This window comes from Triturus cristatus, chromosome 3_1, assembly GCF_964204655.1.
Source record: "Triturus cristatus chromosome 3_1, aTriCri1.1, whole genome shotgun sequence".
Lineage (NCBI taxonomy): Eukaryota > Metazoa > Chordata > Amphibia > Caudata > Salamandridae > Triturus > Triturus cristatus.
Window position 1 is genome coordinate 983,057,185 of NC_140583.1, and position 26,231 is coordinate 983,083,415.

The following is a 26,231-nucleotide window of genomic DNA, read 5'->3' on the forward strand; positions in this document are numbered from 1 at the left end:
AATATAGCCACAGGGCTGCTCAAAGTTGCCTCCAGATGATCAGGAATGTTTAATTACAATACTTGAGTTGAGTCCTCAGATCTCTAGTGGTCCTATAGATTGTATATTGTTTGCTTTTTTTTTAATCAGGGAAAGACTACCAGAAATCTGGGCTCTGTACTCCAAGGGATAGGCATTTAAATTTTACGGGGTTGTTTTAAGATTTGGTGGGATGGGAGCCCAGGTGTAAATCAGCAACATTTCTTCCCCACAAAGTGTTTTACTTTAACACATTAGCATATATCACTACATTGACTGAACTTTATTAGCAGTGATTGTTTTTAACTTGAATTTAGAAAACATTCATGAACCTCTTACACTGTGTCCTGATGACAATGTTATTAGGAAACAAATAGGCAAGTCACTGTCAAGTGCCTCTTTCATATGGTCTCTATTTGTATTATAGATTGAGCAACATTATAGTCTATTAAACTGCATAGAAAGGTTTTTTTGTAGAGTGTGCACCCTGAAGTGATGTACTTCAAAGTGCTCTTAAATGCGTTGATCAAGGAAAAGGATGCACAGTGAAGAGAAATAATTGATTATGATCACACAATTTAGTCAAGTTGAGTGGGCAGCTGTTATTGATCTCTGGTTCCTTCATTGGACGTAGTGCAAAGCCAGCCATTGCATAGGTATTTCCTTTCATTTTACATCAAAGGGCAATGCTTTGTATTAAATTATTGATGAGATAAAACATGATATATGGCTTAAAAAATACACATATTATATGTTACATTAAGCAGAAGCAAGAACTCTTTCAATAGAAAAGTACAATTTAAAACTAAAGAAAGTAATAACACTATGTTTGTGTTGGTATCATCAACATCCCCTTACTTAATTAAGGGACCACTTTCAGTAGAGGCTCAACATTTAACTGAAGGCAATTGAACTCCTAACCAAACAAAGTGACCGCAGTAGTCCCGATTTGCTGGTCTTTGCTGAAACACAAGTAAAGTGCAGAAGTAAACTGCAGACTTTCTCGCAGAGCTCACACTGTACCATATGTGACTGAAGCCTGAGAACGGCCAGAACTCCATCGCCGAGCAGCCCATGGGGCTGACAGTGACGCTTCTCTCTGCAATCGGAGGCGCGATAAAGCCTGTGGCGGGCTCCCACAGCGCGGGAAGCCCGAGAACACCGCCTTGAGGGGAACGGACAGAACTCCATTGCCCAGCAGCCTGTAGGGCTGACAGTGACGCTTCTCTCCACGCCCGGAGATGCCATAAAGCCTGTGGCGGGCTCCTGCAGTGTGGGAAGCCAGAGAACACCGCCGTAAGGGGAACGACCAGAACTCCATCGCCCAGAAGCCCATGGGGCTGACAGTGACGCTTCTCCCCGTGCCTGGAGGCACGATAAAGCCTGTGGCGGGCTCCCGTAGCGCGGGAAGCCCGAGAACACCACCGTGAGGGGAACGGCCAGAACTCCATTGCCCAGCAGCCCGTGGGGCTGACAGTGATGCTTCACTCCACGCCCGGAGGCGCGATAAAGCCTGTGGCGGGCTCCCGCAGCGCGGGAAACCCGAGAACATTGCTGTGAGGGGAACGGCCAGAACTCCTTCACCCAGCAGCCTGAGGGGCTGACAGTGACGCTTCTCTCCGTGCCCGGAGGCGCGATAAAGCCTGTGGCGGGCTCCCGCAGCGTGGGACGCACGCGTGCGTGCCCGGGCAAAGGGTGGGCCCATCTGCACCCATCTGCGGCTGGAGGAGGCTGGGCTGGGCCACATCTCTTGGATCCGCTATTGGAGACACCAGCTAAGCAAAAGTAAGGAGAGGGATTGGATTGTTGGGGAGATAACCCTTAACCTCTTCGAAACTCGCTGTGTAGACATTGAGAAGCCTTACATTGAGATGGGGAGAAAGAAACCCATGCCCACGCCTAAGTGTACTGATGCCTACAGAAGGCTGTGGGGGCCCTGAATAAGGAAATCGAACTGGCTGAACGCAGGCTCTCGCTGGGCCCATCATCACCATTCCCAGCCATGAACACGCGCTCTGCCCAGTCCGACCCCCTGACAACTGTAGAGGATTCTAATCGAATAATACCCCCACATTTCACGAGAAGAACTGCCAATTGCACTTTCACCTACCGTCATTATCTTGAACTACAGATCTACGGGTGGAGAGTCAAAAGGCATGGGAGTCGTAACTCCAAAAACCGCGGAGGACCAAAATGTGGTGGGGGGGAGAAGGAAGCACATTGACCAGACTGTAACCGGGACTGACCAACGGACTTTGGGTCACATGCCAAGGACCAAGAGAACAAAGCAAAAGCCCCCTACTTCAGGGGGAAACCCCGAAGGTGAGCAGGGCCTGCAAAGACAAAGACTTTGCCTGATGTGGACATGAGGTCAGCCCGATTTGGTAAAATTGTGGAACCCATTTTATCCCGGCTGTCCCGCATAGAGGAGCAGCAGGGCCATTTGTTGTTGTCTCAGGGAAACATAGTGAAGCAAAGTGGTTTCAATAAAAGATGTTCTCTGGGTAAAGGCCCGTTAGAGAGGGGTGAAAAGGCCTCCCTTGGAGCTCGCAAGAGTGGGAGGATAGCCTTAGAAGGTTTTATAGCCAGAGGTGTAGAGGTCAGTATATCAGATTTACACTGGGACAGGGATAAGTGTATAGATCCTGAAACAGTGCCACAAACTCAGGCAAGTGGTGAAGAGAGGAGGGTCATTAGTAAACATAGGGAACAAAAGGTACCCAATCCCTTGAGCGCTGAAAGTGACTGTAGAGGGAGCATAGGGAGCAAGAAAATGCTGAATAGGGGCATCGAGCAATCCAGGCAAGACGAAAATACCATATTAAACCTCCCCCGGAGTGTACCCCCTGCACATTGGTCGTGACAGGGGTCCCACATCCACCACCTGGTCACCGCGAAAGCTGCCAGAGCCTCATTAATAAATCCGCCTACTGGTGCACCAGTAAAATTCAGTCCCATGATGGCGCAACCACATCATAATGGCAAGACGGGTAAGCTGGTTAGGGAAAACACAAAAAGATAGAGAAGGAGATTGTGTGGTCCTGAATTTTAATGAAGAAAAATGGGTGGACTTTGCCCTATGTCATCTTAGAGACTCTCCTTTAGAGCACATACAGGCCCGCCCACTGGGCTTCTTTTACCCTCCCTATCAAGGGGGCACTATGCCTCGCCTGCGTCCTCAGAATAGAAACCCCCTCTTTCAGCCCCCCGCATGGTTCCATTCCATTCGCTTTGAGGCATTGTCCGGTTTGTCAGAAATTGATTGACTACCCTTGGACCCACATAGCTCAAGCAGGATGCTAAGGACAGGGGGGCAATCAGGGATATCCTTCTTCCAGAGGTTAGAATAGAAGGAAATAGACTGGGGACAAATCATTTCGACCACCCCATACTTAAATTACCTGATACTTTTTCCATCAACGAGGAGGTGGAGTCTGTTGACGATTCATCTAGCCACTCAACATCACATAATTTAGGGTTGCAGGGACAAGGGTCGAACTCCTCGATCGTCAGTCATAGGGAGGACTCTGGTTCAAGGTCACATAAAACTCGCCCTTTTAGAATCCTCTCCTGGAACATCGCAGGCATCCGCTCGAAATTAGAAGATGAAATGTGGATAACGTATATAAATGGTTTTGATATTATCTGTACTCAGGAAACATGGTCCAGGGAGAATATCGAACTAGATGGCTTCTGTTTCCTTAATGTCCATGCAATCGTCTCTCCAGCAGGGAAAGCAAAAGGAGGATTAGCGACATTGATCTCCCTTAAATACGGGTCAATCAAAGCAAAGTCCATCATAGATTCACCCTGGTATCAATTGATTCATATTTTTAATTTGTTTCAGGTCAAGACCCTTTTAATCAATTGGTATTAATGTTTTTGACTCAAATAGATGTGATATTATTGTAAATCTTAAAGAGGAAATTGATAAGATCGAGGAGAAGTGGCAGCCCCTGTGTATCTATTGGGTGGGGGACTTTAATTGCTCTATATGCCGGCATAGCACAGATAGAGTATGTGGGTTAACGGACACTGAGGGTCAACCCCTGATGCATTTTATGCACACACCACAGGGAGACGCCTTAAATGATATTATTATTGTGAATTATTTACTTTTTGTTGACACCTTAGTCAGTAACACACTAACTCAATAGCCTACCTTTATGGGTAAAGGGAGTGAAAGTGTTATTGACTTTATGCTAATATCCAGAAAATCTGCCTTTCTGATGGACAGTTTTGAAGTGAAGCCCAACAATGCCAGCAACCGTAACCCCCTCACCGCCTCCTTATACGTAACTGCCCAGGAGGAGAAAGGTGATGGTTGCCTCCTCCAGTATAACCCAAATCAAGGGGTAAGAATGAAATGGAAAAAGATAAATCCCCCTCAATTTGCAGAGAGCATTGTCAAAGCAAACTTAAGCTCCATATTGAAATGCTTAGACCATGCCCCCCCCCCACCCCCCCCTGGAAATGGTTATACAGGGATTTGAGGGAATTTGTAGGGATGTTTCCCGAAACCTGACAAACCCAATAGTATTAAGGGAATCTAAGGGGTCTAAATGGTTCAACGCACAGTGTACAAGGGCCCAAAAGGCTTTTAAAAAGGCACTACATACAAGCCTGAGGGACAAAACGCTTAGTTGCTTAGTGGTAGCAAGAACTGATATAGCAGGACTGGGGAGACTTAGAGAGAGCGAGTGCACTCAAAGACTCTAGGAGTTTTTGGGAGGTAATAAACCGCCCATTATTCTCAAAGGATTCAAGGGGAATGGATTCACTAATACCAGGGAAAGTGTGGGAATCGCACTATACAAATATATTTAACCCAAAGGGTATCATTAGCTAGGAAATATGTCATGATGTCCCATTAAATCCAGTTACTGCACACCACCTGAGCTCTTTCCTATCAGTGAGTGAGGTTGAGGATGCCCTCATGAAAGGTATACAACTTGAAGCCGCAGGGCCTGATGGGGTACCCCTCGATTTATTTAAAAGCAATATCCAACTTTGGGCACCCCTCCTGACAAATGTTTTTAGAGCGGCAATAACTGGCCCCATTCCAACTTCATGGAAAGAGGCCATAGTGGTATCCGTGTACAACAAGCATTGGCATAGCCAATAGGTCTCGCTTTTGGGACCTTCTAAGTATTTAGTTATGCAGCACAATATCCTTGGTGCAACCACATCAACTGTTGCGTGGCTAAACACTTGTAAGGTCCCAAAGGCGAGACCTATTGGCTATGCCAATGCTGTTTTTTTGGGGGGGAAGAAAGAAAAAGAGGAGCTTTGAACACTTCATGCAGCTCCTGCAGCTGTGTGTAAACTTCAGCTAAGAAGTTTGAAGGGAAAAACAATCTATTGACGTGGTAAGTGTGAAAAGTTGGGTCAACTTCAAATGTAAATTTCGGTCTCTAAATGCACAGGGCTCGAAGGCCTGACTGCCACCACTTCCACACGCTTTCACACAAGGAAGACCTCTCCCTCCAAATAGAATGCACCAGACACTACAATCTCTTCACGGAAGGCAACAAGCGAGTAGCGCTCCATTTTCATGCAAATTTACATTTTCTTTTTTTTAACCACGATGGTGTTTAGCCGTGGTGTTCATTATAAAAAGTACACACCGTTTTAACATTTCAGACAGTTGCACATTCTCTTTAAGGCACTTGACTGCAGTTTTAATGTAAGCAATATTCACACAAATAATAAGCAAGTCATATACCGGCTGAAATTTTGTAAAAAAAATTGCATGGGACACCCCTCAAAGAGCAGCTGTTAACAAGTTTTCCCTTGTAAAGTGGTATTACGAGAACAGTCATTTAATCATGTTCCAATACTTATGACTGAGGAGACTGGGGCAAGTCATCTGTGGCAATTAGTTTATAAGTGGTGCACCATCAAGGAAGCTACACAACAGACAACACAAAAAGGAAATCAAATTGGAGCAGAGATACAGGTCTCATGCATAAGTTTACTGAATAATGAATTGTTTCTTTGCCAACGGTTTTTAGGGATGCCGTACAGCACCCCCAATGCTGTGCTGCATGGCTAAGAAGAAAAAAAAGAAAGAAAATAATTCAGTTTAAATAAAAAATGTTTTTAAGAAGAGGGAAAGTGTTTTATTTGTATAAGCAAAATGGGGAGCGCAGTGGGGGGTAAGAGAACAGAGAGGAAGTCGGTGGAGTGGGGCAAGGGAAAATGGGCTGCTGATGAGGGGAGGCAACACAGAGAGCAGAGGTGGAGGGAAAGCAACACAGATGAAGCAAAGAGAGGGAGCAACACTGAGGGCGTGGGTCAGAGAAAGCAAAAGTGAGGTCTCAGCTGGGTGGAGGAAAAAAGCAAACTGTTGCGACAGCAACCAGGAGCAGCGGTGGAAGAAAGGCAAACAGCAAGAGAGCAACATGGGGCTGGCAGAAAAGCTTGTTGGTGAGAAAGCAATGCAGGAGGGAGAAGCACACAAGGGCAAGCGCATCATTGAGTTGTGAGGCGAGATGCACACTGTCGGGAGAAAGCACAACAGAGCACGGCAGGGTAAGAAAAAGTACACTAGGGAGACAACTGGAAACACATGCACTCTCCCACAGTGCTTAAGACAAAAGAAAACATAGTTCCATGAAAGCGAGCAGTGGTAGGACAGCCTTCTCTACCACGTGGCCTTAACTCTGTGGTCAAGTTATTGTTCGTTGGGAAAATTAACCATCATGCTTTGATATTCAGACTAGATGGTTGGCTTTTTGCTGTTACAGGAGTAAGATAATAGTTTTCCAGCAGGTATAACTCACCAGATATGACAATCAACATCAAGTCAACTATGATAAACTACTGTATGCGTGGCAGTTCAAAGTTTGCTTTCAATCACTGCAAGGTAACTTTGCATTCAAATGGTATCATCTTAGGTCTAAATAGCAAAACCGCAAAATCTAAGCACCTTCGAATAATACTCTTCTGGTTTTCAACAACAATGTACATTATAAAGCGTGCTAAAGGAGATTAACAAATAAATATTACATAAATAGAACTTAAGCAGTTAGGACATTTTAATATTTTCCGAATTCTTATATATGCTTGTTAATGTGCTTTTTAGAGCAAAAGGGTAACTACTACCTAGTACATTCCTCCAACTTTGTTTTTCCATCTTCATGTACATGGAGAGTTCACATGTGAGCACAAGTTACTTGTTATACTGAGGACGAGAAGTGCTCTTCTTTCCTTATTGATATTCCCCGGAATAGAGGAAACTTTGTCATGACAGACTGGTCTCTACCGTTTAACTGGGAGGTCATCAGGAGTGTCCCCGTACGGGAAGGACGCTAGCGAGTAGGGGGGGGGGAGTAACACAAAACCAACTATGGTTACAAGAAAAGTCAGTTCCCAGAAATTAACTACAAGGGATCAGGTCGTCTGGACTTCAAAATATGAACATAAGTCTCCTACATATGAACGCGATCGCGATCACTCTAAAAGCGAAAGTGATCGCGATGACGCACGCTAGGGATGCGCATGCAGCAGCGGGGGGAGGGGTATGGTGCTGAAGGCTGGTGCAGGAGATGGCTGGGCGAGAAGGGAGGGGGGAATGCGGGGAGCAGCTGTGCGCGTGCACGCCAATGTGCACCGTAGCTTGTCGCCAGCACAAAAAGGTGGGAAGCACTTTCTAAACCCACCTACTAAATGTCTCGCCAGACCAGCGCATGCGCTGGGTCAGGCGAGACCTAAAAAGGGAAACAAGGAAGACCCGGCCTGTTATAGGCCCATTTCCTTAACTGACGCCACGGTCAAGGTGATGGGAAGGGTCATCTTAGCGCGTCTAGAGACTTGGGCAGATTTATGTGGGCTAATATCACAAGCTCAATATGGATTTAGAAGAGGCATGGGGACAAATTAACAGTTTCTTAACGTGGCCCTGATTATGGGCAAGTACATGAAGGCAAGGAAGGGGTCAATCCACCTTGCCTTCAAGGACTTGTCCAGTGCTTTCGATACGGTCAACAGGGGAAAATTGTGGTCCATGATGGGAGAAATGGGTTTCGAGGAACACATCTACTACGGTAGCCATACAATTTGGCTCAGGGGGAGAGAGGACCAGACCCATTGTTTCCACAGAGGGAGTTCGACCTGGGTGCATATTGGCACCCTTCCTCTTCCTCGTGTACACTAACGCCCTAGAATCAGCTCTGATAGATCAGAAAGCAGACTTCCCGAAAATGGGTGGCAACTCGGTCCCGTTGTTGTCATATGCGGACGACACGGTTCTAATGGCTTTAACTGCAAATAGCTTACAAAAGTCCCTGAACGCCTTTACTGATTTTATGTTCGCCTTGGACCTAAAAGTTAATTTCACCAAATCCTACATTATGGTCTGTGGTCCAAGCCATACTAAATGTAGAACATTTACTGTAAAGGACAAGTTAATTGATAAGGTCCCTAATTTTACTTACCAGGGGAATGTTTTTAATAATAAATTGAACTGGGACCCTCTTATTACATCTAGAGTGCTGAATACTAACCGTGCTGTGGAAGGCCTTTTCTGCTTCGCATGCAAGTTAGGCCACAAACCAGTAGCTGAAATGGTCACATTATACAAAGCTAAATGCTTGTCTATTGCCACCTACGGGGCTGGAGTATGGGGAGTTCACAACAGCACTCAACTGCAAATACTAGAAAATAAGTTTTTTAAAAGATTGTTGATGATCCCAAAAAGCGCCTCCACAGCATTCTGTCATGCTGAGGTAGGGATGGGTTTTATTGCAGACATGATCAACATTGCCCCATTGATTCTTTGGGCCAAAGTCTGGCAGTCAGAAGACTTAAAGCTCACAAGGGCGATCATCAAGGATTGTATGACCCTGGATAATGCTGAGGCCATCCCATGACTTTGCTATGTGAAAGGAAAATTTAACGAAATAGGTCTAGGGCATTATTATGATAATACTTCCAGCATCAACACAAATATGAAACTGATCATAAAAAATGCATATTTTGTTGAGCTTGACAATGGCCAGCAGCAATCAGGGCGGCACCCCATCTAGATCGGCACCTTTCACAACAACAACAATTTTACTTGTCCTTAAAAATTAACTTGCAATATAGATTTTTATTGACTAGATTTCGGCTTTGCACGTTGCACTTTTTGGTGGCCTTTCACAAACAGGCTGGTTGGTGCAATAACCTTACTCCTTGCCCCTGTGATAGTTCAGAACATAAAAGCACCCTGCACTTTATTCTTTTCTGTGCACTTTATAAAGAGCCCAGGACACGGTTCCTTATCCCATTTTTAAGAAAAGTTCGCCCAGCAATTACCAGGAGGGTTTGGACCTCCTACGTTCCTTGTCCTCTGAAGGTATCTGCACTGCAATATTAAATTTTATCAGAATTGCACTTTTAATAAGAAACGGTATGAAATGTAAATGAAATGGCTGTTTGACCTTTTTAGCAACTTGATTTTTAAAACTGTTTTAAAAGAAATTCCTTTGAGTTTTTGAGTCAAAGGACTTATTGTTGAACAAACTTATGTAAATTGTATTCATTTTTATATGTATGTCATACTTTTATGGTCAATCTTTTGAACCAAATAAAGTTATTCTTGACTTGACTGTTGGCTTTTGCAGTTTACAGAAAATATGGAGGTGGAAGTGATGGTGTAGTTAATTCAGCATGTTTTTTGTGTGTTGGTTATTTATGGTCTATGTGTAGATAAATACCAAGTCAACTCGTACCACTGTTAAAGAATGTGGTATTCAAAAGGATTTGTGGACTGTGGGCAAGAGTATTTCATCACTAACCAGATGTTACAAAGGATTCTGGGTGCTATTGTTTCTTTGCAAGCATCTAGGTATCAGGTCCTCAGTAGAATGGCAGCTTCAATAGCTCAGTTTTCCGAAGTTTCCTAAATCAAGTATGGTTGTACTCAGTCATAAAGATAAGGATCAATTTATTCCACAGTCTTGATCTCTGTACTCACTGAGAATGGCAAAAGTTAAAAATATTCTGGCCACAATGCCCCCTTACTGTAAATTAGACTTTTGTGTGGTTAATTAATTCTTAATTTAATTCTTGACCCAACCTGTAGCCATTCATGTGGTCTGTTTTTCAAACATTACAGTAGTGTATGATTCTACACTCTCTTCAATCTATCCATAAGCTTCTTGGATAGCCCAGAGAAGATCATGACGATTAATTGAGATGCACCATAACTAAGGCTATGGACATCTTCAATCGCTGTTGGGCGTGACAGTATGCAAGAATTACTGATGCATTAAAAGCTGAGAGTTGATGCATTACACCTTTTCATCAATCTGGACAGTGAAGGTGACACCTCCATTGAAGATGACCCACATGGTTTGTACTCTCTGAGATGTGTTCACAGACCTATAGTCATGCCAATGGTCAGGGTGTGGTCTCACAAAGCACTAAGATCTCTTTAGACCAGTTTATGTGGTCCAGGGACCCCTAGGTGTCCGTGAAGCCTTCTCAGGGGGTCGGCGACTGCTTAAAAATAATGATATATTATTATCAGATTAATAAAGCGTATATAAATAAATAAGCAAAATGTACCGTAGCAAATTTTAAAACGTTAAAAAAATTAAATTAGTATCCTCAGATTGATTTTTGGGAGCAGTGCAAGTACATCAAACAGAATATCATAAGGGCCATGAGTGGTCTTTATTGAATTTAGAAAAACTCCAACATTCCTATTAACATTTAAATTCTGATTTTTTTAACTTGTGCATGTTTGCAAATTAAATAAAATGGTTCATCATCTGTGTATTTGTTTGATGAATGGTCGCAGCTGCAGCCCAAGCAGGTGGGGGGGGGGGGGGGGGTTCGACAGATGACTAGGAGGGAAAATAATCTCATTTTCCCTCAACATCGTCCATCAAACCACCTCCACCTTACCCCCCCGCCCCACCGCTCTTATCTGCATGGGCCACGACTTCCAGTACTAACTCAGTTTTGGTCCCGGAGTCCAATAATGATTCACTGGGGGACTTTGAATCTAGTAATGATTATGTGGGGGTCCACAGAGTCAAAGGGTTAAGAACCGCTGATTTAGACAAAGGAAACTCTATTTCATCTGTCCAACCATCCAGTAAGATCTCTTTAGACCAGGGAAGCTCTCTTTCACCCTTCCATTCATTCATTCAAAGCTCTTGTTAACCTCTTCCGTGCGTCGGACGGCCCTTGGCCGTGTGCGTGGCCGTGGGCGTGTGCGGAGGACGGCCGGGGGCCGTCCGAACCGCTCACACATGGAATCCTCAGCATTGCGGGGGTATTTTCCGGCTGCAGCGAAGCGGTTAATAATTGATTGACTTTCCAAGTCATACTCCAGGTGGATGAGAACCTGGTTGTGATGTAATCTGTGTACAATTGTAAATGCGCGTGGTATTTCTTTGCAAAATGTTCAGTCCATCTAGTTCCAAATATCATGAGATTCAGACACAGTTAAGATTACATTTTCTTGCTTAACACAGTCATTAGTGGAGCAGATCTCCAGCTGTTGGGAGAGGTGGGTAGTTGTTAGGACGGATGTGTGGAGGGCGAGGGACTAAACGTAACTGCAGAGCCAGGCGACATGCAAGGGACGTTTACTCTTTCCTCAGTGTACACATCTACATAGCCATTGACCTGCAAGCATTAGGGATAACTTGGTTAGCCAGTCAAAGTCCTGCTTTCTATTTATTTTCTCTGTCAGTAATAAATAGTGACAGGTGAAATGTTTTCTGTCTGCATAATACTAAAAAATATTCAAAACGGAAAATTGAAGGTCTTATTTTGATTATGCTTGATTTACATTACATCAGAATGTAATTGGTTGATTAAGTTGATTTATTGCTTTCTTTGGACAAAAAAATACGCCATACTTGTTTAGCAGACAACACACAACTGTAAGATGTGTTTGTTATCTTACTATTAATATGGCTTCACCCAGGATTTGCAGCTGTGTAACCAGATAGTGTAATGCCCATAGCAGGCATTAGTGCAAGTATGTGTGTGTGCCCTTCCCTTCCCCTGCTTTCATCTGAAGCCTTTCCGCTTTCTCAGGTTGGCAACCTTTTGTTCATATTTTCACACATCTGCAAATCGCATGTCCCGTCTGATTGTACTCACCCTGAGAGGCTTCATTAACCAGTCTTAGTCAGTGCAAGTAGACCAGGCAAATTGCACTCACCTCCTGTGACTCTGGTCCAATCTAGAAAATTGGCAGTGAGACTAGTGCAGTTTGGACTATCATCCTCTACAAAACCCTCAAAAGTACTTGTAAACTGTGGGGTCCAAAAGCCACTTCTGCCTGATTTTCAGTTAAAAAGTATACCAGCTGAAAACTAGTGTCAGGACTCACCATCTTTTCATGAATACCAGACTCAATAAATCTCTTTCATGGTGGCCAGCTATGGAAAATGATGTGATTTCAGCCCTTCTTTAGGAAAGTGAATTTGACTCCGGCGGGAAGGATGAGATTGTCATCCCAAAAAGTCATTCATACTTTAATAAGATCCAAGCAGGTGGCTTTAGAGCACAGTTTTCAAAAATATATTTGATATTATGTTTTACAGAAAGTGTGTAAAATCTGTTACCATACCGGAGAACATTATTTCACTGAAGCCGCAATTTATGCATATTGCAATATTTCGTTTTTTGCACAGTGATTAATACTGCTTGTTCTAGGCACTGTCAATAATCAATGTTACTTATACATAGTTTAGTACTATTCCATTCCCCAAACCCAAAATGTTTGAAGGCTGGCCCCAATAAATTTATGGCTTGTCAACCAGGATACAGTGTTTAATTTGAGCCAGTTGTCGAAGGTGGGGTCTACCAGCACTCCTTGTTCGGGATCAGCGCTTATTTTTCCTCATCAGACTGAAGGCAGCACACCGCCATACACAACAGCCTTTACTAGCAGGCAAAGTCTCAGGGGTACCACCATATACCCCTGAGTAAGTATGCTTACATTATTCACTTCAGTGAACACCTTCCTAGTGTCACTGAAGAATAACTATGACCAACCCCACATAGTTTGACCGAGGAGAGTGGTGCTTTAAGCAGTCCCTAGAGATGTGATGAAACCCTTGTAACACAGAAAGGGTTGAAACGTCATCAACTTATAGTAGCAATGGGGTAACCCAGTATCCCTCAGAACCTGGGCAGCCGTATAAAAAAGTAACAGTTGGTTCTGTCGGGTGAAAATTATTTCTTAAACAATTGAACCAATCATTGGTTTATTCATAATAAAAGACAGTCATAAGGAACACAAACAAAAACCATGTGGGGTATTAAAAGTTTTATAAATTGCGTCATTTATAAATACCCAAATTACATTTTGCAGGGCTTTCAAGGCACAAAGTGAAATATAATTTGTGACAAGGTGACATGTGGTGCTCAGTGATATAGGGCTAGTGCATAATATATACAAAAAGGATTTTGACGGTTTTTAAAAAAGGCCAGAGAAACAGATATTGAAATAATTCTGCAGACTGAGTAAATAGGTCTTTGCGCAGAGTTTTTCAACTGGTCATGGGGATAATAGTCGACGTTTCAACCCAGAGTGTGCACTACTATCTTAGTCAGTGCAGGTCTTCATCAGGACAAGGACAGGAAAGTGACAGTCTGTAGGTAGTAAGGTATATGGTCAGATGTGTTCCAATTGTGCAGTGCTAAAACTAATCAGAGCACGCAAAGTGATGAATCACCTAAGGAAGCCCAATAAGGTTTACAGGGCGTGTTGAAACTCCTCATTTGGCTGGCAGATGCCATTGTGGGAGCATAGGTCTCCTACACAGTGTTAAGCCCTCCTTTGTATGGGTTTCTAGATGAGGAAACGGGAATATGTAAGGAAGTTTTAAAAAACTCACCCATTAATGCGAATATGCAAATATTAGATTGGTTCTAAGTCGATGTAACGTTACGATGACTCACCCAGTCTTGAGGTGCGATCACTCTTTAATCTCTCAATCAGGGTTCTAAGGAGAAGGAGGAATTAGTTAGCCTCTTCTAGGCAGATCGTATATAAGTCAGATCGCATACAAGTCGGGGAACTAAGTATTCCATATTCTCCTTCTATTACACTCACCTTTGAATTCCAAAACGGAGGCTCCGGTTGCTCGTGGAGGGGCTCAGGCATGTGTCCTGTCTCCTCTGATCATATCGGCAGCTAAGCCCTTGTACGGCTGCCTAATGAACCGGTTGTGGCATGTTGGACGTGCGCGTGTACGTTGCGCATACGTGGAGCAACCGCGTCTAGCTGGTTGCCTGGTAACAAGGAGAGCGTGGTGCGCGGCTACGTCATGGGTTAGGCGGCAGGACTGGTTGCTAAGCAACCATTGGTAACGATACACGATTTGTGCAAGTAGTTAATACTCGAGGCGGACGTACTGTGTGCCAAGCACGTTAGCCTGTATTAATCTCAGAATATTCGTGAGCCTACAATGAATTGTAGGCTACATTGCAACATCGATTAGAACAGCGATTGAGGTTACTGGGGACTTGTGTGGGTACAGTGACCGATAAAGCGCATAATTAGTCGGGTCTCATATATTCAATACATATTGTATTGCATGTGCGTAAAGACATTTGGTGTAAAGTGCCTTAAAAGATAGCATGCACAGGTATATTTGTGATTAAATTCTTGCATCAGACGTTGTAGCAACCATGCAGTAGGTGTTTTAACAATATCATAAAGATGAGAGTTCACATCGTGTTAACAGTACCGAGTACCGGGTTACCACTTGAAAAGAAACCTTCCAGTAAGTTTATGATCAATTCATATATAACAATTTCAAATCCCTTGGTGCATTATTCCTTTAACCATTATACATCATATCTTTACATTGTATGCACGCATGTGTAAAAACATATTTACAATTTTCCTAAAATGCGAATGTTTATATAGGCAAAAATGTAAGTGCACAATTTATACAGTGTAACTGAAAGCATATTTTACGCGTTGTGTGCAAACATATGTACAGTGCGTCTCCAGTATTACAGTAGATTATCAGAAGAAAAGAACAAGGGCAGGGTAACCAATAAGTGGCTAGAGCTGTCCCGCACTGACTAAGATAGTAGTGCAGACTCTGGGTTGAAACGTCGACTATTACCCCCATGACCAGTTGAAAGACTCTGCGCAAAGACCTATTTACTCAGTCCGCAGAATTATTTCAATATCTGTTTCTCTGGCCTTTTTTAAAAACCGTCAAAATCCTTTTTGTATATATTACGCACTATCACTATATCACTGAGCACCACATGTCACCTTGTCACAAATTATATTTCACTTTGTGCCTTGACAGCCCTGCAAAATGTAATTTGGGTATTTATAAATGACGCAATTTATAAAACTTTTAATACCCCACATGGTTTTTGTTTGTGTTCCTTATGACTGTCTTTTACTATGAATAAACCAATGATTGGTTCAATTGTTTAATAAATAATTTTCACCCGACAGAAGAAACGTCATCACGTCATCAACAGCATAAGGTAACAAACAAACACTATTGAGATTCAAAGGACCATTGGAAATATGGAAGTTGTTTCTTACAAACACACACAGCCTTGTTCACTTTTTATTTTTTGTTAGTGTTTTCTTGTTGTGGTCCTCTTTTCATATGGGACACAGTGCTCATCCGTTGGGTTGTTTTGCAACAATGATGGTTGATTGATTTTGGTAAACAATATCATGCCTAAGGAACACTTGTGATGGTTATTCATATTGTGGCCTTTTAGCATTAATTGCTTACAGTGAGTTCACTGTTCATTGTTTGACAAGTGTATGAAGGATACCATGAGAACTATATTTTTTGAAGAATCATTATATACCCAGGATCCCATAGATTCAATGGTCGCTCTTGTTGCACAAATGCTATATTACAGAGGTTGATTGCAGCTAAGTACTACACTCTGCCCGATTTCCAGACTACTCTATGCACATACGCCCAAGATGGCCTACAGTTTTGCCCTTCGTTACTCAGTAACTCTGTTATATTCTAAATATCGGGTTTTTTGGTATTTTTTGTAAGAGTGACAGTATTTCTTTTTTGTGTATTCTCATTGTCTTCAGGTACAAGTCGAATGAGGAGTATGTGTATGTGCGAGGCCGTGGAAGAGGCAAGTATGTGTGCGAAGAGTGTGGGATACGCTGCAAGAAACCCAGCATGCTGAAGAAGCACATCCGCACACACACGGATGTCCGGCCGTATGTCTGCAAATACTGTAATTTTGCTTTCAAAACCAAAGGTAAGAGCCCGTCATGCTTCTGGATGACACTAGGGTAGGGTCGAATAGCAGCAACATTGCCCATATTGCCCAGAGCCCATAATAAGGTCCTAAAACCCAGCACTATAGTATTCATGTTATTTATTTATGTGCAGGTTTCTTGTAAAGCGCAACTACTCACCCGTTAGGGTCTCAAGGTGCTGCTTTTTAATCCACCCGGACAACACACTGCATACAGATCTGGGCTCAACAAACATATTGACTCTGATGATCTCTCACTTGGGAAGGAGAGTGAAAGATAAAATATTGATTGGTGCTGATGAAGGCGTGTCATTCCCCATCCTCAGCTAGACTTGTGTTTCGGATTAATCTGGTTATCTCAGTTCTAAAAAGCTTGCGCAAATATGTATCAGGGCTTCGTGTAACTATGAATCTTGTGAAATTGTAAGGAAACGTTGAGAGATTTCATTCAAAATATAAGGGTTGTATTTTTTTTAAATAATCCTGACAGAAAATATCAGCAAAAGGTTTTTGCAGAAGAAATAAATATTTTCTTCCAACAAAATTGGTTCTACGAATTTGGTCACTTATTTTGCTGAAATTAGTACTATTCTAGTTTTTAGAAGGAGAATGTTCCTGAAATATTGTGAGAATTTTGGCACTCTTGTACGTGAAACAAAGCATCGTAATTTGCCTATTTTGTGAAATTTCTAAATTATGAATTTTGCACAGTTACACCTGCATAATTATAAGAGAGTCTCCAGGAGTGCATTTCATTCACGTTTCTGGAAGATGAGTTGGATCTCAGAAATCCTGACTCAGGACGCCGATTCGGGTGATGCAGGCCCGGCTTTGCAGTGGATTTGGCCTCCACTCTGGTGATCCTCAAAAAACTTTGATAGGATGCCCCCAACTCTTCTTTAACTACAGGTGACAGTTATGATGCTACTAACCCATATTAACTCAGAGCGGCAATTTTAAATAATTTCAGATTGAATCAGCTCAATCATTTTAATACATGGCTCCTTGCTTCAGCAAACGTTAATGTCCTGATGATGAGCCATCAACTATAATGGGTCGAAACGCAATTGACAACTGTTCCATTTGGAACACATTATAAATGCGCTTTCTTGCTAACTAAACATTTCGCGGAAAGCAGTACAATCAACAAATTTATTATGACTATTCCATTGCCTCTATGTAACACACACTGTATTGTATTTTTTCAACTGTTTGTCACTGTGTGATTCCTAGATGAAGTCGCAAATGTTTTAGACAAGGAAAGTTTGTTGGTCTTTTGTCATTTATTGTTTGCTCATGAATAACTGTCACTGACTTGTGATCAAATACATTTTTCTAACCAGAACCACTTTACTATATGTCTCAAATGTCTTTTGTGGAGGGTCCTTTTAGCATTCATCTTCAGTAGTGTAGTGGGACCCTGGCATGTGGTGCTCTTTCGATGCTCTGCATTGGTTTGGCCACGCCTTCTCTTTCAGCACTGATGGTGGAGCCAGAGATGCCAGGGGCATTTAGTGGGGTAGCTGCAGTCTCCGATTGTGCAGTTCGGGCCAAAACATAAACCACCCCCATTCAAGCGGTGATGACAGCCCACCCATAGGTCACTGGTGAGTCAGTCAGTGCACTCTTGGTGGTCAGTGGTGACCGTTGTCACCAGCATGCAACACATTTCATGGGCTTAGAGCATAAATAAGCCCACTGGAGGCAGTCATACTTTCTTTATCAGTGCAGTGAGCCAGTTTCACAGGAGGAAGGCAGGGTGACCAATAGCTACAGCAATGTCCCTCCCAGTCGGGGGTGACCACGGCCAGCAGACACACTTGGGATCTTCGTCGCAGCTTGCTAAGCTCCGGGGGGGGGGGCTGGGGAGGGAGTTGCAGAGGGACCCACACCAGCACTTGAGTTGTAGATCCTGCTATATCCTTCCAGCTGGTGTTGCTTTGTCCCTCAAACTGCACCATACCTCTGGGCAGTTAGGCCTTCTAAGTCACTGTAGCTAGGCTTTTCACCTCAGTAGGCTTCCACCTGCAGGGGTGCCCTCCGCTCCCCTCTCTTAGCAGATGAGGTAGACCCCTTTCCAGGACAGACTCACAGCTCTCCTCCAGCACGTACGTGCATCCTTTCAGATGATATCACCTCACCTCTGGGAGACTGTCCATTACCGATACCAGCCACGGATCTCAAATGCCTTGCGGGCAATATTGAGTATTACCTCCTCTGTCAGTGAGAAATCTGGGCCGACTGTTCGCCATTAACTGTAGGGAGTTTTTAAGTAGAGGGATTCAAGAAAAAGCTAGTGGATTGAGCAGACACTTCACCTATTGTTTGTAGATTTGTATATGTGTGTATGTAAGTATGAAGTACATATACTTGTCCGTAGAAAGGCACAGAATAAATTACATCTGTTCGCTTTTCCCTCTTTTCATGTATGTTTATCTTGCGCAGAAAACAGTGATGTTCACTATTGCAAAAAATATAGCATCCTTCACCAAGAAAGACTCATGTAAGGGCCAACATGAAGAAGCATCTGAGACTAATTGAAAATCCTAATTACCCAGCTGTTCAGATTTGGTGCTGGCATCCGGATGAAATACTCTCCTAGAGTAATAGAGTAGATGGCAGTTTAAGTTACACACACTGAACTGCTCAGCGTGGAAGGGGCAATTAGATTGATTTATTCACCAGCAGCCCCGTCAGTGCTGAGAATGAGATTAGGTTTATTGTTACGTTAATTGGGCATGGAATGGGCCAGTTTCATTTGCTGCAAATCTAGATGACTGGGAACGATAACTAGTTGCAACAGAAGGTGTTTGTTTTCTTGAGTCATGAGAGATGATTCTTGTATTTGTTGATTTGTTGACCTCTGCGAGATGGTATCCAGGTCGAGGGCCTAAATGGGACGGGTTTGTCCTGCATAATCTGTTTAATAAGGAGTGCAGTGGAATCATTTCAAACAGAGGTGGACTGACCTACAGGGATACTAAGAGAGTTATATTCTGGAATGCTCTTGTTCCTGGAACACCACCGAAGCTATGTCAGAATATGACCTTTGAAGGCCGTACCCCTGCTGGCCTTAAGATGCGCCGGTCTATGAACTATTGACTTGCACTGCTCCTCACAAGCCACCCTTTCAGAAGGATCTATCAGGTGAAGATTGGTTCAGTTCCCTCAAAGCTATCCCACATCTGGTCATTTGACTGCCACTGGGGTGGCACAATTCTCAAATCATTAGTCAATGGGATCACCTTTACTGGTCAGTTTTCTCTTCCTCCTTTTTCCTAGCTACCCCTGGCAGTTATCATTGATTTGCCTTCCAGGAACATTGTGTTCCCCAGATAATGACCTTGAATTAATTATTGATATCCCCTTTAATACACTTACAACATTGTGTGATGGGACTGAATATGTCCTTAATGAAACACAATCCACTATGCTTTTCAGACTGTCAAACCACAGACTTCCTTTGTCAATTAGAATAGACCATTTATCTATCCTGGTCTAGCATTTCAGAAGTTGGTGGTGATTAAACAATGGTGGTTTGGAGTAAGAAATGCAAGATTTGTTTGTGGCTTGCCCTTCTGGACAGTTAGACACACCGGTAATATACCTCTTTTTTTAGGAGTAGAACTTGCCGATGCTTAAGTAGTTTGGGCATTATTTGATGAATTTATGAGACACCAATGGGGTTGGAAGGTGCATTGACACATTTATTTATGGCTTTCAACCTGGTCAAGGAGAGAGAAGAGTAAAATTAGCTTCTTGGAGTAACAATTCTGCATGTTGGGTATATTTTGTTTTATCATACTTTTTTTGCACTAATGCAGGAATGAGCTCAAGTAATGCATAGCATTTTTCAATGGTTTTAATTCAGTTTTAATCACAGTAATGTATGCTTTATTAGGTTTGCTAGTTTGTTGTCAAAGTTCATTTACATTTGAATAATTGTTGGTCATACCCTCTTGCTTCCACTTGAACCCATTGAGGCATAGAGGTGGCCAAAAGAGATCTTTGAGAAAGCTCAATCAGTAATGAAAGTAGGGAGGCGTGCAACCAATTGTATATTTAAAGGGATGGAAGTCTGGCTTAATAACATTTTCTTTTTTCTTTCAGGGAATCTGACTAAACATATGAAGTCGAAAGCCCACAGCAAAAAATGTCAGGAAATGGGGGTGCTGGTGTCTATACCGTTGGACTTGGAAGCAGACGAAGGTACAGTTAAATGATGCTTACATTTGTAAGACAAATGTGGCCCAACACACAAAATATCCCTTTCATTTTAATTAATTACCTTATTCTGTGTTGCTATGACAGCTGCTAGTGTATAATAATTCCTGTATATGGGATGTATAATAGTTAACCATGTAGTATGGTTCTATTTTTCCACTATACAGCATTTTGTACATGTGACAGAGCCCAGCAATCATGCAAGCCTTTAGGGGCTTGCATGAATTATCACAGCTGGGTTCTGATCATATTGGGGACACCACCAAAGCCTCTCCTATTGTTTTCTGTGCGGAGATGTCCACTTGACTGCCGAGTCCCTTCACAAGTAACTATGCATTTTAGTAGTAAATGTGAGAGATAGAGTGGGGAGTGGCTGGAAAATAGGGAATACTTATGACTGAATGAGAGGGAATTACAGAGGCATTAAGAGGATATTTTGGGAGAGTTAGGAAGGAGTGTAGGTAGGGCCGTGCACTCACCCACAAAACAGTAAGCCAATTTTTATTTAGATATTGCACTTCTAAAATTACTAATACCAAAAAGGATCACAAAACGGTACTGCATTACTCCAGGTCAGAGCTGAAGTAAGCCTAGTACCACACATCGCCAACTACATGCACTGCAACACCCTCTCGTACAAAATAATGGCGACAAGGACTTGAAATAAAACACCATAGCAAATAATGTTCAATTCAATTATTTAAAATAGTTACACATATGAACAAATATCATTTAATGTTAACCAAAATATAAAACTAAAACATATATATTATATGGTTGTAAAATATTTTAACAACCTTTTTTATATTAACAATTATTGTAAGAGTACATGTTAATACAGTATAATTAAATTAGGGTTAATTAATTCTAAATTACATTATTTTTTATGTTTATATTAATGCGTTGTTTTAAAAAATACTTTAGGATAATTTCAATTCAATTTATTTCAATTAATTGAAGATTTAATTCAAAATTAAGTTAATAGTGCTGCAGCATTTTTCTTTTGTTCTACATTCCAAACTAATATATACAATTAATTTACAATAATATTTGACATAGAAATAATTTTACACTTTTTTTTAGGTAAATCAACGTTTTTACTTTTTCCTGTACATTAAGATAGGAGACTCAGTTGTCTAGATGGAGATCTCCATATGGTGAAGTATAGGGAAAACTCAGTTTTATAATTAAAAAAATAATTAATTTTTAAAATTTGTATTCATGGTTTTTAACAATACAATATCTTTATTTTTATTTTTATGTTTTATATTTTTAACTATTTTAAATATTTAAATTAACATCAATTCTTATTTATTTTAAGTCACTCTCTCCATTATTTTCTAGGGTAGTGTGTTGCAGTATCAGGGGTTGGCCATGTGTGGTATTGGGTTTACTACTGTTTCTTTTTGGCAGTATTAACTTACACTCATGAATTTGGCTACACTGTCTTTTTCAGGGGGTCGAGGCTTTTTAATCTACACTTTTAAGTAACTTTACACTTGATCTTTTGATAGTAAAGTTACTCTAATTGTAAGAGCAATGTTTCATGTGTAACTTACTCACAAGTGTAAGTTACCTTTGTGAATAGCCCCAAGAGAGTTTAAAGTTAGTGAAAAAAAAGAAAAATATATATATTTTTTTTTAATCTAAAAAATCTAAAGGGGATTGTGAATAAAAATTATTATGAAACTGATAGCCAGAGTTTTTGTGATAAACTTCATTTTGAGATCAGTTTCTACTATTGTATAATTAACTCATTTACCATGCATACAGTGGGTTCGTTTTATGGTGCCATGATTACCATTGTCTTAAAAGTTTGAAAACTGCAATTTTGTTTAAAAACAAAACAGCCACTAAGACGTAACTGGTGGCATAGTGTGTGGGGCAATGCCTAGTGACCTCTAAGTGGGTAAGGAGTCCAGCGCAGAACCGAGCTGCATTCCAAACTTTGTGCCCAGAGACTACTAATCGGCCAAAGTGGGTTTTGTGCTTGGCAATCTTATGCTCACCTCGATTCCTGTGCAAATTTAGGGACTAATGAGCATGGGTAAAGATTGTTTACAATGCATTCTGGGTATACAAGCATTGAGAATGTTGATTGCAGTCAATTATGATATCCATGGTAATGTGACATAACTCTGGCCATGCATTGGCCTTTGAGTTGAATGTAGAAGGTGGCAGAGCAAAGTACCCTTTCAACCATGCCCAGTGGACGCTGCAGGTGGCAGGTTGCTAGGTTGTTTACAGAGTGGCCCACTATTTATCTGATCCCCTCCTAGAGGCATAGTAGTTAACTGCTTTTTCACAGCATCCTCCCTTCCGTTTTTCTATAAAAGAGACAAGTTTTTGGGGCTGTTTTTTCCTTAGTTGGATGTTTGTCCATTGAATGATAGGGCTAATACACACAAATCAAAATGTCAGTCTGCAAAGCCTTTCATGTTTAGCCACTTTGTTGTGTCTCAGGATGACTCCACATTAGAAATTGTACAGTACTTTAGACTACACGTGTTGTATGGTTGTTCCTCAAACATGCAGTTGACATCTACCTTTCACTCGTGTCAGTCTTTAAAACAATCTGCATTTGGGCTCTGAATTTCTTCTTGTGGTATTAGCTCTCCTGTATCTGAACTTTGCACTTGCCACTGAATACTAAATGTAAAATACAAGATTAGGTGTTCTTACTGGCAGTGACAAGAAAGGACATTTTTATCCTGACATGTTGTGTCTCTGTTACTGGTGCTTCCTGCTACTCAAGGCATCAGTGTTCAATTTTTTGTTTTAGTGTCTCATTGCTACCCTCAGTTTTCTCCTCTGCATCGAAATCTGAGCTTTGCACTCACAGATTTAAAGATATAGGGAAGAGAATGGCATAATGTGTGGTCTATACTATAGAGTCTTGTGTTGCTCGTTGATGCATACAAATGTGTATCTTCAACATATGGGTAGATAATACTCATCTCCAATATTGATGTGCTCACTTGCCAGAAGCGATCTGTGCGGGACTTCTCATAAGACCTGGGTGCAATTGGATGAAAACAAACCTAGTTTCAGTTGCTGTGATTGGTTTGAGTGGAAGTCATAATGTCAGTCGACTTGCATCAAGTAGTCCATGAATCCTGGCCAACTGCTCTATGTAAGCCCTCCAATGAGATAGTGTTAGCTTAAGACTGGCAAACAGCAGAACCCCACTCAACAACATGCGAGGGCTGGCCCTATTTCAGTTTTGCAAACGCAAGAAGATGATGGACGGAGTGCTGAAACTTTTCAACCACTCACCCCCAATCAAGAGCTCTGGGTTTAATCCATTGTTCTTTTGATCACTATGCCACCCCAGTTTGGACCCAGCCATACGCAAATCAGTCTTGACCCTGCTCCTCATGGGAACAGTCCAGTCCAAACTGCTGGGCCAGGTCCTCCCTGGACCGGTAACAATCATCCTGGTACCGGTTTCAGAGTATCACCCCTCATCAGCCAAGCTAGCTTGAATCCAGTGACACAGCGAGCAAGGGACTCACCTCTGGGCATACCCTTGGCCATTTAGGGTGAATATAGCAAACACAACAGGATGATGGACGGTAAGCTGAAACCCTACAACTACTCACCCCTAGTCAAGAGATCTGGGTTTGATCCATAGTTCTTTTGCTCACTATCCCACCCAAGTTTGGACCCAGTCATATGCAAATCAGTCTTGACTCTGCTCCTCATGCAAAATATCTGGGTCGAACTACCAGGTCAGGCCCTCCCTGAAATGGAAACAAGGATCCTAGGACTGGTTTCAGAATATCACCCCTCATCAGCCAGGCTGACTTGAATCCAGTGGCACAGTGAGCCCAGGACCATGGTCTGGGCATACCCTTGGTCACTCAGGTTAAACATAGCAAACTCAACAAGATGATTGACGGATTGCTGAAACTTTTCAACCACTCACCCCCAGTCAAGAGATCTGGGTTTAATCCGTTGTTCTTTTGCTCACTATGCCACCCCAGTTTGGGCCCAGCCATATGCAAATCTGTCTTTACCTTGCTCTTCATGGGAACAGTCCAGCCCAAAATGCCAGGCCAGATCCTCACTTGACCGGAAACAAGTATCCTGGGGCTGGTTTCAGAGTTTCACTCCTCATCTGCCAGGATAGCTTGAATCCAGTGGCACAGTTAGCGAGGGACCCATGTCTGGGCATACCCTTGGCCAATTATGGCAAACATAGCAAACACAAAAAGATGATGGATGCAGTGCTGAAACTTTTCAATCGCTCACCCCCAGTCACAGATCTGGGTTAATCCATGGTTCTTTAGCTCACTTCGCCACCCCAGCTTGCTTGAATCCAGTGGCACAGCGAGCAAGGGACCAATGTCTGGGCATACCCTGACAACTTAGGGCAAACATAGCATGCCGAACAAGTTGATGGATGGAGTGCTGAAACATTTCAACCACTCACCCCCAGCCAAGAGCTCTGGGTTTAATCCATCATTCTTTTGCTCACTATGCCACCCCTGTTTGGACCTAGCCATATGCAAATCAGTCTTGATACTGCTCCTCATGCGAACAGTCCACCCCAAAATGCCAGGCCTGGTCCTACCTGGACCCGAAACAAGCATCCTTTGATGGTTTCAGAGTATCACCCATCTGGGCATACCCTTGGCCACTTAGGGCGAATATAGCAAATACAACAAATATGATGAACGTGAGTGTTGAAACTTTTCAACCACTCACCCCCAGCCAAGAGCTCTGGGTTTGATCCCTGCTCCTCATGGGAGAACAGGCCAGCCCGAACTGCCAGCCCAGTCTTGCACTATGCTTAATTTGCTTTCCATTGCTAAATATTATTTTGTTCGGTGCTGGTCTGGACTAATTTTCTCCACTGAAATCCAGCGTGCTGCCAGAGTATTCCGGGCTTCCGAATGCTTGATATAGAGCCTATGTTTTCTGAAGTCATAAACTTGAGACATGCTCCTAGGGTGGCCTAACCTCTGGTTGCTTAGAATGACCCGCAGTATGGACAAGAACGCCAACGCAAGCAGATGAACCAGTCTGCCAACTCTCGTGTCAGCTGCTCGAACATTGCCCAGCGTTGTCACTGTGCCTGCACGCCACTGCCATCCCAGTGTAGTGTTGCCTTCATCTCCCTTCCCTGTTGGAAGGCTGTTTCATTCCTTCCCTGTGCTTTCCTAGAAGGTCTGTATCATATGATTCCTGGTAGCTCCCTGCCCCTGCACAAGCCCCTCATATTTGTTTTTTGTAAAAAGACCGCTCACGTTAATAATTTTTGTGGACATTCTGCAGCTCGTGGAAAACCCTAATGCACAGAAATTAATATTGACCTGGCAAGCCGTCGGTTGAGGAAACCATATTAAAGAAGAGAAAGCTAAAAAAAAAAAACAATCCTATTTGGTTCGTTGGGGGGGAAATGCAGTAAAAAAAATTCCATTCATATTGCAGATATGTCTAAGCTCTCTTGACGGACTATTGGGGCGTCGTGGGGCGCTTGCGTTCCATTGAAGTATCCGTGAACAGTATTCTTTTCCCGGCCTTTTGTCCACGCAGCTCTCCTGGAGAGGTAAAGCCTGGCACATGAGCTATTCAAGCCTGCTCGCTGACAGTTCATTCTCGATTCACAAAGAACTGGCATTATACGTGAGGGGGCTGCTTTCTTCCCGCAGCCTTCGCCAGGCTCTAAAAATAGCGAGCAGAACGCGGGGCTGACTCACACAGGGCAATTCTCTCTCCGCTGATTGGGTGGCAGGGTTCTTTGTATGCTTACT

The 26,231-nt window shown here is 42.6% G+C and overlaps 1 protein-coding gene across 1 annotated transcript in view; it reads left to right on the forward strand.

The window, feature by feature from the left end:
- Window positions 1-26,231, forward strand: part of HIVEP3 (HIVEP zinc finger 3) — a 1,736,279-nt gene that overhangs the window by 1,672,833 nt on the left and 37,215 nt on the right. The window contains exons 13-14 of the mRNA XM_085645663.1: window positions 16,073-16,248; window positions 20,359-20,457. Coding sequence (XP_085501789.1) covers window positions 16,073-16,248; window positions 20,359-20,457 — 275 coding nt within the window. The remainder of the gene's footprint in view (window positions 1-16,072; window positions 16,249-20,358; window positions 20,458-26,231) is intronic.